We start from the raw sequence: 19,127 nt of genomic DNA, 5'->3' as shown, positions 1-19,127 counted from the left end.
TGCACACCTGAGATCTTCTAAGCAGTTAGATACATGAGTCTGGAGATCAACACATACATGTCCCACAGGTCTCTCAAAATCAACAGGGATCGAACTGAATATATTATCTTCTACTCCTGGACTCATTATCTTATGTAATGGCATGGCCTAACCTAGAAAACTTAAGAAATCATCCTCATATCTCTATCAACTGCAATCCATCCAGTTAGATTCCAAGTCCTACAGATTCTTACTATTTAACATCTCTCAAAATGTTGCTTCTCCACCCCTACTGCTACTGCCTTATTTCAGGCCCTAGTAATTTCCCCTCCTGGAACATTTTGGTAGTATTCTAGCTAATCTTGTCTCATCCACCTTTAATCCATCTTCCACTATATAATCAAATCTGATCACATTCTTTTTTAAAGACCTTTCATGGTTCCATGGAATAAAGCCCAAGCTCCTTAAGTCTGGCAAATAAGACTCTCCATTACCTGATCCTGTTCCTGCCTACCAATCTAACATTGACCTGCCCCCATTAAAACTAAAATCTCAATTATTTCAAGTTCCCAAAGAGAACAAAGCTGCGTCTCCTTCCTGGAATGCCTTTGCTTTCTTATCTCATTATTCCCTTGCTCTCCTAATGAACTCTCAGCTCATCTTTCAAGAGCAAGATCAAGCATCACACTCCCTTTCTGAAGCCTTTTTTCATCCATTCCCAATTAGCTTTCTTTCCATTTTTGGTACCACCTTGTATCTCTATATTTACAATCAAAGTTTTGCAATGACTAGTGCTAGAATCTCATTTAGGAAAAGTGATGCTCACTCATCTTATAATCCCAATGAACAACACAATGCCTGATGCCTAGTGGGCATTCATTAAACATTTGTGGAACAAGTAACCTTAAAAATCTTTAATGTGAAATAAATAAATGTTTTGAGTAATAACCTCATACAACATCAATTTGTTTTACAAGTGTGTTATATTGCCAGAACCTTTTAGTTCTCAAATAAGAAGTATTATTACAATGTTTAATAAGTCATACAAGGTATGCAAATAGAAAATAACTTTTTCCTACTTAGCTGATTCAACTAGCTAATGTTCTAGGTCAGAATGTTACAACCTGGGGCCGGCCCAGTGGTGTAGCGGCTAAGTGCGCGCACTCTGCTGCTGGCAACCCGGGTTCGGATCCTGGGCACGCACTGATGCACCGCTCATCAGGCCATGCTGTGGTGGCGTCCCATATAAAGTAGAGGAAGATGGGCATAGATGTTAGCCCAGGGCCAGTCTTCCTCAGTAAAAAGAGGAGGATTGGAATGGATGTTAGCTCAGGGCTGATCTTCCTCACAAAAAAAAAAAAAAAAAAGAATGTTACAACCTTTTTCAGCACATTTTTAAGCATAAGTTCTCTTGCAACAAAATGAAAATAACTGAAAAAACTAAAAGCAGTTCTTACAGGAAGGAGGCCACTTGAGTCACTAAATCTCTCTTATTTCAAGCTATATCCTTATTTAATGTGCCTATAAAATGAAATTAAGTAAATAATATTGTACTTTATACCTAGCGTCTGTATAGGATTTTCTCCTGTTTAATGGACAACTTAACATCCTAATTGACATAATTCTTTAGATGACTGTGTGATTCTGAAATATTAACCACAATAGGCTTAAAATGGACCTTCCATAATTATCACATAACAATAATGCATTCCACACTCAGTCCCATCTCACCTTTTATCTAGTTGATGTTCACTGCTTTATATATTAAAATTTTTTATTTCAGAATCGTTTTAGACTTATAGAAAGGTGCAAAGATCATACAGAGTGTTTCTGTAAATCCCATGCTCAGTTTCCCCACTGTTAACTTCTTTCATTACTATAGTACATTTATCACAACTAATGAACCAATATTAATATGTTATTACAGACTAAATTCGATACTATATTTGGATTTCATTCATTTTTCCCTGATGTCCTTTTCTTGTATTCCAGGGTCCCACCCAGAATGTCAAATTACATCTAGCTGGTCACTTCTTCCTAGGTTCCTCTGGTCTGTGACAGTTTCTCAGTCTTTTCCTGGTTTTGATGACTTTGACAATTTTTTTTCTTTTTCTTTTTCTTTTTTTGGTGAGGAAGATTAGCCCTGAGCTAACATCTGATGCCAATCTTCTTTTTTTTTTTTTTAACTGAGGATGATTGGCCCTGGGCTAACATCCGTGCCCATCTTCCTCCACTTTATACTGGACGCCACCACAGCATGGCTTGACAAGCGGTGCATTGGTGCGCGCCCGGGATCCAAACCAGCGAACCCCGGGCTGCCGAAGTGGAGCACATGTACTAAACCGCTTGCGCCAACAGGCCAGCCCCGATGACTTTGACAATTTTGAGAAGTATTGGTCAGCCATTTTGTAGAATGTCCCTCAACTGGGGTTTACGTGGTATTTTTCTCATGGTTAGATTGTGTTTATGGATTTTGAGGAGGACAACACTACAGATGTAAAGTGTGATTCTCAACACACCATATCAAAGGTATATGCTATCAACATGACCACACTGATGATGTTAAATTTGATAACCTGACTAAGGTAATGTTTGCCAGGTTTCTCTAGTATAAAGTTATTTTCCCCCCTTTCTAAACTACTATTTGGAAGCAAGTCACTAAGCAGAGCCCACAGTTAAGGGTGGGGAGCTACATTCCACCTCCTTGAGGACGCGGTACCTAAAGAAATTATTTGGAATTCTTCAGTATGTGTACTGTCTTACATTTTAGCTAACTGTTCATACATCTATTCACCTTTAGATTATAAATTACTTAAGAATAAGTCTTTTTCATTGTATTCTCCAGAAATCTTGACATAGGGAAGACATTCAACAAATATCTGCCAAATACATAAAATTCCCAAAAGCACATAATAAAAATTAACTGTGTTTGGTTCACTATTGTATCCTCAGCACCTAGAATTCAGTGTCTGAATTATAACAGGTCCTCAAAAAATATTTATTAAATGAATAAAGTATAATTTCAGAATTCTAGAACATAAGCTTCATGAGAACAGGGACGTCTTTTTATTCAATATTGTAGTTCCAGAAAGTAAAACAGTACCCACTTCCAGCTAAGTGCTCAGCAAACTTTTGGTGAACAAATGAATAAATTAATTGAAAACTATAACCTTGTTTACTCAGTATGTGTAAAAATCTTATATACAAGAATTTTCCTACAACACAATTTAAGAGAGGAAATGACAGATTTAACTAAGAAAAAAACCCACAAGGTTGAAAAATATTCAGTAACCTTGACTCATCACACTCATGTTCTTTCTTTTTTTGCTGAGGAAGATTGGCCTTGAGCTAATATCTGTGCCAATCTTCCTCTATTTTGTATGTGGGTCACCACCACAGCACGGCTGCTAACGAGTGGTGTAGGTCTGCGCCTGGGACCCAAACCTGAGGCGCCGAAGTGCAGTGCACCAAACTTAACCACTAGGCCATGGGGCTGGCCCTCTCATCTTCCATTTTTATACCAAGGTAGCCTCTGAATTTTTCTGTACTATTTTAAAGCACGAAAATTACATTCAACACAGTAATAAGTCTATTCACTCAAAGTTTTATCTGAAAAATAGTAAAGGACTCCTTATCATATTGTGTTATGTGCTAGGGATACAAAATCAAGAGGCACATTATCTTGGCTTCATTGACTTAGAGATGAAAGGGAAAATGGGCACCTAAATAAGCAATTACAATAATGTTTAATATATGTTCTAAATGGGTTAATTTGAGAGAGCAGAAAAAGATGCCGAGGGCAAACAGTCTAGTAGGGCTTCCAGGAAGAAAAATACAAGCTAAAACGAAGAAGGAATACAGGCTGACTATGCCTGAGAGGAGAAGAGGGTGTAAGGAACAACGTGTGTAAGCAAAGAGGTAAGAGATACCATGGCACATCTGAGGGGCTGAAAGACGCTCTTCCGGGCTGAAAAATGACACAGGGGAGTGTGAGAGAGGTAAGACTACAGATGCGGGAGCCAGCACAGGAAGGGCCTTGTGTACCATATTAATGAGTTTGGACTTTATCCTATAAGTAAACGGAATTCAATAAAACGTTTTAAGTAGAGAAGTGACATGATCAGATATTAATTTGAGGGGAAAAAAAACTCATTCTGAACTCACGCCATGGCAAACAGAATGGAGGGGAGCAATAATGGATACAAGGAACCCAGATGAGAGGCCGCTTTGAAAGACACTGGCCTGGACTAGGAAGGGCAAAGGAATGGGGATTAACAAATGAATTCATGCACCATTTAGGAGGGAGAATCAACAGATTTTGGTAACATATTAAAGGTAGAGTTTGAGGGAGAGGAAAAGGTGAAGAATGTATAGCACTATCAGTCACTAAGATGGTGGCTATAAACTGACAGGCAGGCTGGTAGATGGAAAGATAATGATTTCTCTTTGGGAGATGCTGAGTCTCAGACATCAAAACCAGACTGCTACATGGGTCATGGAAGTCATGAAAAAAAATAAAGCCTAGAGATAGAACTTAGAGAGTAACCAGCATATAGACAGAAACAAAATACAGGTGTGACTAAGATAACCTAAGAATAAAGTGAGAAGTAGGAAGAGTACAGAGCATAGGCAGAAGTTGAAATGCTGAGGACCAGTATTTAAGAGGTCTTTAGATATCCAAGCATGCTATAGAATATGCCAGTGTTCACACCAAGGGCAACAAAGGTAAAGCAGAAGCAGTACAAAGCTAGCTTAGAATTGTTCTAGCCAAGATTTATATGCTTAAAACAGGTCCAAGAACACAAAACAGACAGCTGCTATCTAAGTCAGCTCTTCCCAGGAGCAGCAGCATAGTTTGGCAAAAAACTGGGTCCAAGGAGATAATGATGTGGGGCTCTAGCCTGGCTCTACCAGCAACTACCTGTGTGATCTGGACAACTAAATCTCTGAGTTGTTTTCATGTATAAAATGAGCTCTCAAAGGGTCCTTTGTAAGTCAAAGATTCAATGATTCTATTCAGATTATTCTATAATCAAACTGATATACAAACAAGACTTACATATCATAAAAAGATAGTATACAATAGTAAATAAGACCATGACTTGTTTGAATTCAGACAAATGTGGAACTCTAATTCTTCCCTTTCATTTACTAAATTATGAAAAGATAGCAAGTGGCTTAATTTCTCTACACATCACTTTCTATAGCTATAAAAAGTAGATAATATCAAAATCAATCTTACAGAATTTTATAAGTAAAGAAATAAAGTGCACATTAAGTGCTTTTGCACAATACCTGAGTGGTACCTAAGAACACTTACCAAATGTTAGCTATTATTATTATTTTAAATACCATTATTAATACACTCTACAATCCATATATAAAATATAGCACTTCCAACACCATGAGCCACGGAGAGCAGTGGCTGCCACATATTAAAATATAATACAGTCAGAGAAGAGCAAAGAAAAGACAGACTTGTGGGGCTTGGCCTCTATACCTGGAGGTCCTGCAGCAGCTGCATCTTCCATAAGTTCTCCCTCTTCCAATTCCATGTTGTTGTATTCCACATCATTCTCTCCAGACCTAAGCATATCAAAATTCATCATTCCCTTATAGTAAATACAATTAACATTGTCACACCTCAATGAATTTTATAACAGTAGTGCATAGCTTTCTCCTGTGAAGTAACATAGGATATTTCTATATACAAAAATGAGTAAAAAGATTTTTGTCATTATCACATGTATGGGTAGTGGTATTGTTCAAATCACCTTTTAAAAATAACAAGATAGGTTGGCAACATTTAATTTTTAAAATAGAAAATCTGTGAATCATTGTAAGCAGAAGAGAGTATAGCTTCAAAGAATTTGTAACTTTGGGCCAGCCCCATGGTGTAGTGGTTGAGTTCGGCGTGCTTTGCTTTGGCGGCCTGGGTTCATGGGTTCGGATCCTGGGCACGGACCTGCACCACTCATCAGCCATGCTGTGGCGGTGACCCACATACAAAATAGAGAAAGACTGGCACAGATGTTAGCTCAGGGCTAATCTTCCTCAAGCAATAAAAGAGAAAGATTGGCAATAGATATTAGCTCATGGCCAAGCTCCCTCACCAAAAAAAAAAAAAAAAAAAAAGAATTTGTAACATAACAGTAGTAAATTAGGCTTAAGACACTACATTCTAAGGTTTAAAAAAAGAAAGATGCTCAAATTACTGTATATGACTAAATACTATTTTCTTAAAATATTACTTCAGAAAAGAGGATGTTGCCTCCTATCAAAGTCCTTACAAAGTCTCTCATACCAAAAACACTATTACCTTATTTTCAATGACAAAGTACTATATGGAACAGCATTAACTGATGCTAGCTTTGGAAATTTTAAAAAGTCTCAAGATCAACTCCCAGCTTGACAGTGTAACGAGCTTTGCAGACCTGCTCTCCAGTGACACTGGTGAAAATTATTTTTAAAACAACCATTTAAAGATTCTGGAGGGCCGGCTCCGTGGCTTAGCGGTTAAGTGCGCGCGCTCTGATGCTGGCGGCCCGGGTTCGGATCCCGGGCGCGCCCCAAGGCACCACTTCTCCGTCCAGCGCGAGGCCGAGTCCCACGTACAGCAACTAGAAGGATGTGAACCTATGACATACAACTATCTGCTGGGGCTTTGGGGGGAAAAAAATGAATAAATAAAATCTTTAAAAAAAAAAAAATAAATAAAGATTCTGGAAACAGTTCTAAGAGCATACAGCAAATGAAAAGACATCTCCTCAAGAAAATGTACTAAAATTTGGTGAGAACAGTGAGTCTGTGGTACTTGAACCAAGACCGTTCTCTCCTTCCCCTCCCAATTCAGTGATACAGGAATTCCACTCCAGACTAGTGTAGCTAAGAACATAGGGCTCCCATTTCCCACAGCTCCCAACAGAAGGGCTATATTCCCAGGAAGGGCAAACATCAGCATTTCTCATCCCACCCCCAGCTACCTGTTGCTGAGGCTAAGGTCAGGCATATGTGGCCAAGAGGTGGGGATTCCATTCTCCCACCCAGACCCAAGGCTCTACCTTGGGTGCAGCATGCTGAGAATACTGGTTCACCCTTGCCCCAATTCACTCATAAGGCAGAAGACCCAGGCCTGAGAAGACAAGCTGAAAAGATCTGAGACTACAGCCCCTCACTCCTCCACCCCCACCCCCACTGGTTCAGCTTCTGAAGCGGGAGAAATTAGCACACTTTTGTCCTCACTCCAGCATCAGAGATTTTGCCTGGGAGGAGAAGCAGGCTGTAAACTAGAGCTGCAGAGAAATGTGCAACACTATGAGGAGTATAAAAAAAATCTCAAACAGAATCCAGCAAAATGTAAAAAGAATTACAAACCACAGCAAAGTGGGATTTATCCTAGGAATGCAAAGTTGGTTTAAAATATGAAAATCAATTAATGTAATACACTATACAAATAGAATAAAAAGCAAAAATCATATGATCACCTGAATAGATGCAGAAACAGAAATTGACAAAATCCAACACCTTTTTATGATAAAAACACTCAACAAGGGGCCAGCCTGGTGGTGTAGTAGTTAAGTTTGCACACACTGCTTCTGGCGGCCCAGGGTTCGCCGGTTCAGATCCCAGGCACAGACCTACGCATCACTCATCAGGCCACGCTGTGGCAAGCATCCCACATATAAAGTAGAGGAAGATGGGCATGGATGTTAGCCCAGGGCCAATCTTCCTCAGCAAAAAAGAGGATTGGTGACAGGTGTCAGCTCAGGGCTAATTTTCCTCACACACACACACAAAAAAAAACACAAAAAAACCCACACTCAACAAACTAGGAATAGAAGGGAACTTCCTCAACAGAAAATTCACAGCTAAAATCATACTTAATGGTGAAAGAATGGATACTTTCTGTCTAAGATCAAGAACAAAACAAGAAAGTCCACTCCCACTAATTCTATTCAACATTCTACTAGACATTCTAGCCAGCACACTTAGACAAAAAAAGAAATAAAAGACATCTAGATTGGAAAAGAAGTAGTAAAATTAAGTCTATTTACAGATGACACATTGTAGACAGAAAAACTTAAAAAATCCAGAACTTAAAAACCCATTAGAGGGGCTAGCCTGGTGGCATAGTGGTTAAGTTTGCATGTTCTGCTTCGGTCGCCTGGGGTTCACAGGTTTAGATCCTGGGCGAGGACCTACACACCACTCATTGAGCCATGCTGTGGTGCATCCCATATACAAAACGGGTAGATTGGCACAGATGTTAGCTCAGAAACAATCTTCCTCAAGCAAAAAGAGGAAGGTTGGCAACAGATGTTAGCTCAGGGCCAATTTTCCTCACCCAAAAAAAAACGCCATTAGAACTAATAAACAAGTTAGCAAAGTTCCAAGACATAAAAATAATAGACAAAAATCAAACTGTATTTCCATATACTTAAAAAGAACAATCCAAAAAGGAAACTAAAAAAAAATCAATTCCATTTACAATAACATGAAAAAGAATAAAATATTTAGGAATGAATTTAACAAAAGAAGTGTAAAACATATACTCTGAAAACTACAAAACACTGTCGGAAGACTAAAAACTTTTGCTTGGCAAAAGACTGTTAAGATGACAACAAGACAAGCTGCAGAGTGGGAGAAAGTATTTGAAAGTATCAGACAAAGGACTAGTACCTATATATAAAGAACTCTCAAAACTCAACAGTAGTTGCTAGGAGGTGAGGCAGGGGGAAAAGGGGAGTTACTGTTTAATGGGTATAGAGTTTCAGTTGGGGAAGATGAAAAAAAGCTCTGGAGATGGATGGTGGTGACGGTTGCACAACAATGTGAATGTACTTAATGCCACTGAACTGCACTTACAAATGGCCTAAAGGGTTAATTTTATGTTATGTATATTTTACCATAATAAAAAAAAAAACAACAGTTAAAAAAAAATTCGGTTAGAAAATGAGCAAAAGACATGAAGAGAAATATTACCAACGAGAATATACAGACGGCAGATTAATCAGATGAAAAGATGTTCAACATCATTAGCCATTAGGGGAATGTAAATTTAAACCACAATGAGATATCACTACACACCTATCAGAATGGCTAAAATAAAAAAATAGTGACAACACTAAATGCAAGTGAGGATTCACAGAAACCATCACTCATACGTTGCTTATAGAAAGGCAAAATAGTACAGATACTCTGGAAAACTGGCAGTTTCTTCAAAAACTAAACATTCAATTACCATAAAATCCAGCAGTTGCATTTATCCTAGAGAAACAGAGACATCTTCATAAAGAAATCTGTACATGAATGCTTATAGTAGCTTTATTCATAATAGCCAAAAACTGAAAACAATTCAGATGTCCTTCAACAGGAGAATGATTGAACAAATTGTGATATGTCCACAACACACAATACTACTCAGCATTAAAAGGAATGAAGTATCGATACACACAATGACCTGGATGAATCTCCAGAGAACGATGCAGAATCAAAAAAGCAAATCCCTAAAGGTTACTTACTGTAGGATTCTTTTTATACAACATTCTTTAAATGACAAAATTATAAAAATGGGGAACACATGAGTGGTTGCCAGGAGTTTGAAGCAGAGGAAGAGGATGTGGTATAAAAGGGCAACACGAGGGATCTTTGTGGGGATGGAAATGTTGTATATCTTGACTATATCAATGTCAATATCCTAGTTGTGATCTTGTACTATAGTTTTACAACATGTTACTTACCATTGGGGAAAACGGGGTAAAGGGTATATGGGATCTCTGTATTATTTCTTACAACTACACGTGAATTTACAATTATCTCAAAATAAAAAGAAAAAAATAAAGTGTTTCTACAGTACTACTGTAGAAATACCAAGGACGGAGGAGGTAGAGGAAGAGGAGGGAGAAGGAAAGAAACGCCTATTCATTAAATGTGTTCTAGTTAATTAAAAGCTGTTTATAATAATCATTATCGAAAGAAAACACCTATTCATTAAATGTGTTCTAGTTAGTTAAAAGCTGTTTATAATAATTATCCAAACAAACTGTTTGCCTATTTCCTCACCTATAAAAGGAAGAAATTGACCTTAATTTCTAACATTTTATGATTCCCTAAGTGCTCAGAATAGCTCAAGATTAACTGTGCTATTTCTATGAATTATACAAAATAGTCTGACTAGAGAGATATTATATGGATGTATACATATAGAGAAAACATAATCAAACACTTTCTACTAGAAAAAAGATTAAAAAGTCAACCTAATGAAAGACTGTGAATCAAATTTTATGTAAAATCCAACTACCCTCAAAACAACTTTGAAAAAAGTCAAGAGACATAACAGTCAAAGAAATTAATTCACATAGAACTGCATATTTAAGCTATTAGCAAAGTGGATTCCACATTATAGAATAACAATCTAAGAGAATTTCTCATGTTGATTCAAATTAATCAGTCCTATTTTATATATCTAAAAATATCACTGTAATGATTTCTGATTTGGAACTTAAAGGGATAACATTAAATGAAAATGGTCTATTTCATGGAGCTAATTGGAGGGAACAGAGGTGAGGTCAACTATGGGGTTAAAACCCTCACCTTACTCTAGTGAAATGGCTGATGTTAGGGCTGGGACAGAGAACGTACAAGATGAACCTGGAATGTCTTGTAGTGCCAGAAAATAAAAAATCACTTAAAAAATGATGAGGACATCTCAAAAGGACACAGGAGTTAGCTTTAACAGACTCCCACTGGCCAAATCTAGGATAATCTGAGCAATAAATTATGAAAGTAAATGGATTAAACCATTTAATAATATAAGAATGCATGAGTCCATATTAATCAAATTAATTAATCAGGCACAGGGGAAAGCTCTTCCCTAAAGTAGAATTCCAATTAATTAGGAATAATGGAATTAGAAAATCATCATTTGGCAATCAACACAGTAATCTTTCCAAACAAGAATCATCAATGGATGCTAAAACTAGCAGATAAAAGTACAATGAGAAATAAGATATTTACAGTCTCAAAATATGTCCCCATAAGATATTTATTAATTACAAAGGGAAAAAGTAGTAATTTTAGAGTGGAGAAACCTGGCAGACATCACCTTAACCAACTGATCTAAATTAATCAACTGTAATGGGACAGATTGAAGACACGTGTCCTCCACCTCCCTCTCATATCACTTTAGTAGTATTCCTGTGGTCAAATTAATAAACAGAAACCTCATTAAATTGGAGTTGGGAGGCCAAAAGGTGGAGCTCTCACACCCTAAGTCAGCAGAGCCCAACAGGAAAAAGACAGACTTCTTCTTGACTAGCAAGAAGCTCAGCCAACGAGAGACTGTCACAACTCAGCCAATGAAAAGCCACCACACCTCAAATTCTTTGTTTACAACAGACCTCCCAACTTCCTCTTCCCCTCTATAAAAGAGTTTCTCCTCCCTTACTGCTGGGGCACTTGCACGTGGCTTGCCCATGGTTGCAGATACAGAATTGCAGTTCTTTGCTGATCCCAAATAAACCCATTTTTGCTGGGGAAATATCTGGCTATTTGTTTAAGGTCAACAATGCCAGAAGTGCATAACCTCAATCTAATTGTAAGGAAACAGACTACTCCAAATTGAGGGACCTTCTACAAAATAACTGGTCTGTATTTCTCAAAAGTGGCCAAGTCATGAAAAACAAATTAAAAAATTTTAAAAAGACTAAGTGACCCAGATGGAAGCAGACTAAAGAGACTTAACTACAAGGAACATGTTATCCTGGATTGGAGCCCAGACCAGTCAAAGGGCATCACTGGCAAAATTTTTTAAAGGCCATAGATTATAGTATTACATCAGTGTTAATTTTCTGATTTTGATAACTGTACTGTAGCTGCATAAGAAACATACTTGTTTTTAGGAAGTACACAATGAGAAGTGTATTCACCTTGAATGTCTCACAAAAAATTATGTAGCAGAAGCCTTAGAGGCCCCCTCTTGCCCCTTGCAGTCATTACCTCCAAATGTAACCTGTATTCTGTCAACTTTGAATATTTTGCCTGTATTGAACACTATGTATATGCAATCATGTGGTATATACTCTTTTGTGTCTTGTCTCTTTCACTCAACATAACGGTTTACAATAATCATCCATGTTGTGTGTAGTTTAATTTGTTTATTCTCCTGGCTATATGGTATTGAATTGTATAAATATATATCTCTGTTAGTGGAAAAAAAATTATATAGAGTGAGAGAGAAAAGAGAAATATATAACAAAGCAAAATATTAACATTTGGGGAATTAATCTGGGTGAAGGGAATATGGGAATTCTTAGTTAACATTTTTACAACTTTTCTTAAATGTGAAATAACTGCAAAATCGAAAGTTAAAAGTAAAACTAAAACTCACTTCGGAAGCTGGAGATGAGAGGGAGGAAACTGATTCAGTCTTTCCTTCAAGTTCCTTTATTTATACAAGATACTCTGTATCAAGAAAAAAATGCTGAATATCCCCACTTTTAGGCCCCAGTTAGGTAATACGCTTCTAATAATTACCACTTAGATGATTTATAGTGGTAGTTATTGTGAGACACTCACATAGTTTCCTCATCAATGTCATTTTCTTCCGTGTTACTCGTTGCTGTGGAACTGGCAGAGGAACTGCTGCCATCGAGGTGATTTATTTCGTCTTCACCAACAAGATCCAGATCCAGATCTCCATCTGAAAGCTCATGCTAGATCAAGGTAAAGAAACAAGATTTCTATCTCAAATGTTTTACTCAGTTGATCATCCCATCTAGCCCACAGACCAGGCACCAAAGAATAATGAAATCACCAGAATTCTCTGCTCCTGTGCCTAGGCTGCTGAGCTCTGCAGAGAAAATCATACAACCACATTACCTGGTACCATTAATAATGTATTGCTGCCAATTTCAGCTGGGCTCTCAATGTGACTGGAAATGCTTCATGTATTCCATGTCAGCTTCCACTAAGGCTCCTCACAGAGTAACATGTCAAACCATCACTCCTCAAGTCCTACCTAACCTCTGTTACCCTCAAGGTCAATATAAAACCCTGTCACCTATCTGCACAGAAAAATATACTGGCTATTAAGCATAAATCTCCTCAACTTTCAGCTGCTCTACCTGCAAACTCTACCCTTCATTTCATCCATCCTATCAAAGGTTAACTGCTTCACCTGAGTGCTCCATTCAAACCCTTATTATCTCCTTAAATAATCTGTTTTGTCAATACCTTAACCTTATCTTGAATCTCTTTTCCCACTGGTTCCCTCATTTTAACACATACCGGAAGTCTCCCATCTTAAAAATAACAAGTACAACAAAAAAAAAGCTTGTCTCTGCATCCCTGTCTTACTTTAAACAATAACAACCACTTCTTGAATTCTAAATTCTCATTCTGGTTGTTGTTTAGCTAGGACAAAACCTGGCTATCTCCCAAATCTTAAGTCATTCTACCTAAGTATGCAATGATAAGGTACTTAGTTTTGGTGAATGAAAATAGGACACATTTTTAAAACCCACAATTTACATAGTTTATAGAATGTGTATCATCGTTTGTTTCCCACAATAAATTAATTTTTAGAAACTTGAAACACTTTGATTCCATAACTTCTGACTTATAAACATTAACATTTACAGAAGGGCATACCTTGATCATAAAAATAAATGGACAAAATTTTCAGCACACTCACTCCCCTACATCATATGTTGGAAATCATGATCTCATCATTTCTCTTTTCAAACACAAAATGAATCTAAACCTCTATTACATGATAATCTTCGTTCTGAATCTTCTCTTCATCTTCTTCATCCTCTTTGGCCTCTCTTATAGAAGCTGTAGTAGGACCATCCTGTCGAAGCATGTCAACGCATGACCCAGACTTTTTAGCTCGTGTCTCAGGAGTGTCATCATTTTGGGGGCTAAGATGATTATCTGGTGGTGACAAATCTCTTGATTTCTGAGTTCGAGACAACTCAATAGTAAGTCTCTTTTAAAACAAGAACAGCACAAATAAACATGAGTCATAAGCAGTGCTTCAGTAGTATAGTAAAAAATATTTCAAGTAAAAAAATATATCCAGATGTTCCTAAAACCATTTCTTGAACCATCTCTCTCACCTCCACTCCTGCCTTTTGCTTATGGAAAAATCTATGATAGAGACAAACTGCCCAATTCATTCTCCTCCTTCTTCTCATATCCTGCCCAAGATACACATACACTTAGCAACCTGCATAGTAAATTCAGGCAGTTTTAAATAGTACACTTAACATAAAAATCTCCAAAAGTATATATTTATTCATATTTTCCTCCCTCATCTATTAACTAGTGTCAACACTTCAAACCTCCCACCCCATCCCAATTTCCATTGGCAGCAAGAAACTTTCCTTACATAATTTAGTTTACCATCGTAAAATAAAAATTAACTGATCCTCCCCAGCACTCAATTCAACAATAGTGAAAATTCAAGATGGGGCAACTTTCAATTTTTCTATAGCTTAGAATCCTCTAAATGCAAGACAGCATGGGGAATAGAAATACCCAAGTCACTGAGAGAAACACAAAGAGTTTACCTCAAACTAGAGCAGCCCTATCCAATACAATTTTATGTGATGATGGAAAGGTTCTATACACATAATGCCCAATACAAGCACTTGAAATGTGGCTAGCACAACTAAGGAACTGAATTTTAAGTTTACACCACCATATGTGGGTAGTGCCTACTGAACTGGACAGTGCAGAATTAGAGGCTCAAAGGTGGTAAGGAGGGAGAATAAGATAACTGGATTTTTCTACAAAATTATAAACAGCAATAAATATCCAAAATCTAATTACAAATACTACAGGCAAATGAAACACTAAACCCAAAACATATGTTTTTTGCTTACCTCTTTAAGATTATTTATTTGCTGAATATAGCTAGTCTGTGCAGCTTCCAACTGAGTAATATACCAATGCTGGTCCCGGCATTTTTGAAAGAAAGTTGGTGAACGAACCTGAAACCTTAAAAGAATAGCTGCACATGAAACATAATCCATACAGTATAATAAGTTCTACAATTTTAAGTTTATTTGATTACGTTATAAGGCCAAAATTCAAAATGAACTCAGAGCTGCTGGCATTTGCCATTTAAATACATAATCTACAAATTACGACATACAGTTCCAAAAAGTAATCTGTAAATCAGTTGTCTAAACTCAAACTGTACTTTTCTAAAGAAATAACATTATACATCATGGTTAAACTCCCAAACTGACCTACTACAGGATATTTACTATAAGAATCTAGCTCAAATACAATGTTGATCATGAGTTGGGAAGAAGAGGACCATATCATGCAGGAAGTGAGGAAACTAACCCTTTACTTCCCCTGTCTTGCCTGGGTCGGACCCTACAACATAGGCAAAGATTGTTTTAGGCACTGCTCTTTTTCTTCCCCTTCTCCATCTCACAGTCCCATATTTCCTGCTCCTCAGTAAAAAAAAAAAACGCTTAGAGGGTCAACTACCCAGAACTGCTTTACCGTCCCCTAAAGAGTTACATGCTATAAATAACCTATATTCCCAGCCTCTCAAGATAGCAGCTTAAAATCAAAACTCATATCACAATATGGCATATTTCAGCTAGGGTTAGGAAAAAAATAAGTAGCTATGTTAAAGCTTATTAACAGATAAATGATAGGATCTTAATCTATTCAGTTACCTGTACTTTTAAGAAACCAATACTTTTTTGTGTGTGTGAGGAAGATCAGCCCTGAGCTAACATCCACGCCAATCCTCTTCTTTTTGCTGAGGAAGACTGGCCCTGGGCTAACATCTGTGCCCATCTTCCTCTACTTTATATGGGACGCCGCCACAGCATGGTGTGACAAGTGGTGCACTGGTGCGCCCAGGATCCGAACCCGGGCTGCCAGCAGCGGAGTGCGCGCACTTAACTGCTATGCCACCAGGCCGGCACAAACCAATACTTATTAAAGCAAAAAGACCTCTACCTTTGTTAGGATAGCTGAACATGACTCCCTTTACTGTGAAAAAAAATTACAGTGATGTGTAAAGACACTTCTGAAAAAAAGAAGAGTCACAAGAGGCAAGACTAATTTGGAAGCCTATAAATCCTCCTTCTAGTCTTGCCACCCTTATGTTAACTACCATTCCATTATTTTCAGGATTTTACAGCTAGTGTAGGAATCTACTGACCATCTTAATAGTTATCTGCAGCAGATAACTACTTTTAATCAAGGATACTCATGCATCAGAGGGTAGAGATGATTCACTCAACCCCCATTCTAAGTGGATACTGCCCAGACAGTATACATTGGTAAGACAGTAGGACTTTCTAAGGAGTATTATCATCTTTGAATTACTAAGGAAATTGTGGTCAACCCGGCACATTATTTTTAGTATTTGTGCCATTAAAACAAAAGCAAGCAGCAGCTAAAATTCCTTAACTTTCTCTTTTAATGAAAGAAGAATAAAATATATTTATTCATATATAGTGACAGAAAAGCCTTAAATAACTTTCTAACAAGTACGTATAAAATTCCATCAGAATCTTGAACTGAGGTTTAAATTATGAGCACTCTCTCATTACATACTTTAAGTAATTAAAAGCCCCCTCTCCATGAACCCCACAGCAATTTATGTATACTGCTATTACAGCACTATCTTGTAGAATAATACATTCTGTTTTTATCTGCTCTTTTCATCTTGAGTTTCCTGAAGACAAAAACCATGTCTTATTCTTTCTTGTTATTAGCCCAGTATCAGGCACAGACTCAGTAAATGTTGCTGAATATCAGTAATTAAACATCACAACTGGAATCTGTTCTTGTACTAATATTCAAGCCTCTAAGTAAACGTTTTGTTATAAACATGGATGGCCTAAATAAAGAACTAGAGGTTGGGCATTAAAAAAAGGAAACTCTCTCATGAAGACTGCCACCAGAAAGATTTACCATTATTGTGACTCCAATAAGAAGAGAAATAAGGATATAAAAAGTGGCTCTTTTGTAGGCTGGTAAAATTGACGTTTGAGTAATTTTGCAATCCTCTCTATGGTTAAAGTGTGAAATAGCAACAAATTATTTCTTTTGGTGAATAATTTAAAAAAAATACAAAAACATGAAAGGTTATAAAAGGAACTAAAATAATCCCCCAAAAGAAAAGATGATAAAAACATGGATTTTTTTCTATATTGAAAATGCAATAATCTTTTTTCTCCTCTTTATTCTCTCAGAAAAGTTAAAAAGAACACACAATAGTAAAGGTTGATATATTAACAACTCCTCCAGCCTGCTCAACAACAAAGAGCTCAGAATAAGTAAAACCTAAGAGCATATCAAATCAATTCCAAGGGAAAAATCTTTCAAAATGGTTTTCGTGGAAACTTTCCAAACCATTAAACACTCTGAAACCTCTCAGTTCAAAATATATTTGGGGCCGGCCCCGTGGCTTAGCTGTTAAGTGCCCGAGCTCCACTACTGGCAGCCCGGGTTCGGATCCCGAGCGTGCATTGACGAACTGCTTCTCGGGCCATGCTGAGGCCGCGTCCCACATGCAGGAACTAGAAAGACGTGCAACTATGACATACAACTATCTGCTGGGGCTTTGGGGAAAAAAAAGGAGGAGGATTGGAGATGGATGTTAGCTCAGGGCCAGTCTTCCTCAGCAAAAAAGAGAAGGATTGGCATGGATGTTAGCTCAGGGCTGATCTTCCTCACACACACACACACAAAAATATATATATATATACACGCACACACACACACACAGGAATCTATCTTTTTTAAGTTCTCATTTTGATCATCAAATTAAAACATCATGTTATCGATACCCCCAAACTTCTGACTTGTAAAGATTACCTCAACACTAAATGGGGCTGTAATGGTTTTATAGTCAGTTTATGTTCTGTCCTTTCTTGCAAATAACACACCAACTACTATCACTTAGTTTACTTTAACCAATTTTCATCTCTATTCTCTAACTTTTAATTTGCTGTTATCTAGAAAAAAAACTGAAAAATCTTTTAGTGAAATTAAGCTCGTAAAACCAGTCACCCAAATCTAAATACAAAATCAAGTGAAAAAAATAAGCACTTGATCCCTCACTAGTCTTCAATTTCCAAATAGTGAGGCTGCTAGAAGTTCAATTGGATTAATGGGACATTACTACATTTATTGAAAGTAGTAGTTTCCTTTTTATGGAATTACTAACTAGATGTCAAGCACATTTCGACTAACGTATTATTTACTGACTACAAAGGACTCCTGAAATGAAATGGTTAAAAACACGGTAAGGTTATAGTTAGTAAGAATTTCAATACTCATTTTTGTTAAATGAATAGACTTTAAAAATAAAGTTCTGATGGCATTATTCCCCCATGATAAAAGCTACAACATCAAATGTTACCTATTACCTTAAAATCACTGTATCATTTTGTCTATTCAAGTATCCTTCATTCGCAAGTAAGTCCAAACGAAAAAATCTATTATAACCCCAGCATTCTCCAACTTCAAAGTCAGATGCAAATTCTCGAATGATATTTTTGGTAGGATCATTGCAGGACTGATGAACCATCTCTACACGATATTCATATCTAAAATTGAAAAACAGACTATTAATATACAGTTAGCAAAGCAAGAATAAAAGACTCATCAAAACATTAAGGTCATTAGGTAATTATCTGAGAACAAACTTATTAATAGTTACATTTCTTTCAGACAGGATTGTATCATTTATAAAGACAGCAGTATTGCAATACAATAGTAGTATAAAACACCACGTCAAAAAATAAAGTCTGTATAAAATAGTACTTTCAAAGTTACTTTTGTTTTAGCAACACTATGTATTTTTCCATATATTCATTACCTGTATTTCCTCACATATAAATATTCTGCCATTTCCTTTGAGGTTTATCACCATGCAATTTTAAAATAAATAACAAATTTTGAAATACTCTACTGTATTTTTCTAATTCAAGTAATAATAAATTAACTGTGTATTCAGAAATTCAGGCCTATAAAATTTTCTAACACAAAATAAGTATACATTGGGAAAGCCAATATATTCAGATTTCTATATCTTACACAGTAGAAAACTTTCAAGTCTTCAAACTCATTTTTACTAAGAAAGCATTGTTATTACAAGAAAG

The 19,127-nt window shown here is 36.8% G+C and overlaps 1 protein-coding gene across 16 annotated transcripts in view; it reads right to left on the bottom strand.

Annotated features, from left to right (window-relative positions):
* Positions 1-19,127, bottom strand: part of TRIM37 (tripartite motif containing 37) — a 187,189-nt gene that overhangs the window by 71,259 nt on the left and 96,803 nt on the right. For all 16 annotated transcript variants that reach the window (XM_087440895.1, XM_087440894.1, XM_087440893.1 and 13 more), the window contains 5 exons: positions 18,393-18,572; positions 14,868-14,982; positions 13,751-13,969; positions 12,556-12,692; positions 5,480-5,565 (listed from right to left, as the gene is read on the bottom strand). In XM_087440895.1, the coding sequence (XP_087297021.1) occupies positions 5,480-5,565; positions 12,556-12,692; positions 13,751-13,969; positions 14,868-14,982; positions 18,393-18,572 (737 nt within the window). The remainder of the gene's footprint in view (positions 1-5,479; positions 5,566-12,555; positions 12,693-13,750; positions 13,970-14,867; positions 14,983-18,392; positions 18,573-19,127) is intronic.

The sequence above is a fragment of the Ceratotherium simum genome, chromosome 16 (genome assembly GCF_057802395.1).
Source record: "Ceratotherium simum simum isolate JZ-2026a chromosome 16, ASM5780239v1, whole genome shotgun sequence".
NCBI classification, from domain to species: domain Eukaryota; kingdom Metazoa; phylum Chordata; class Mammalia; order Perissodactyla; family Rhinocerotidae; genus Ceratotherium; species Ceratotherium simum.
The sequence above is the reverse complement of the archived record's forward strand: the minus strand, read 5'-3'. Positions and strand labels throughout refer to the sequence as shown.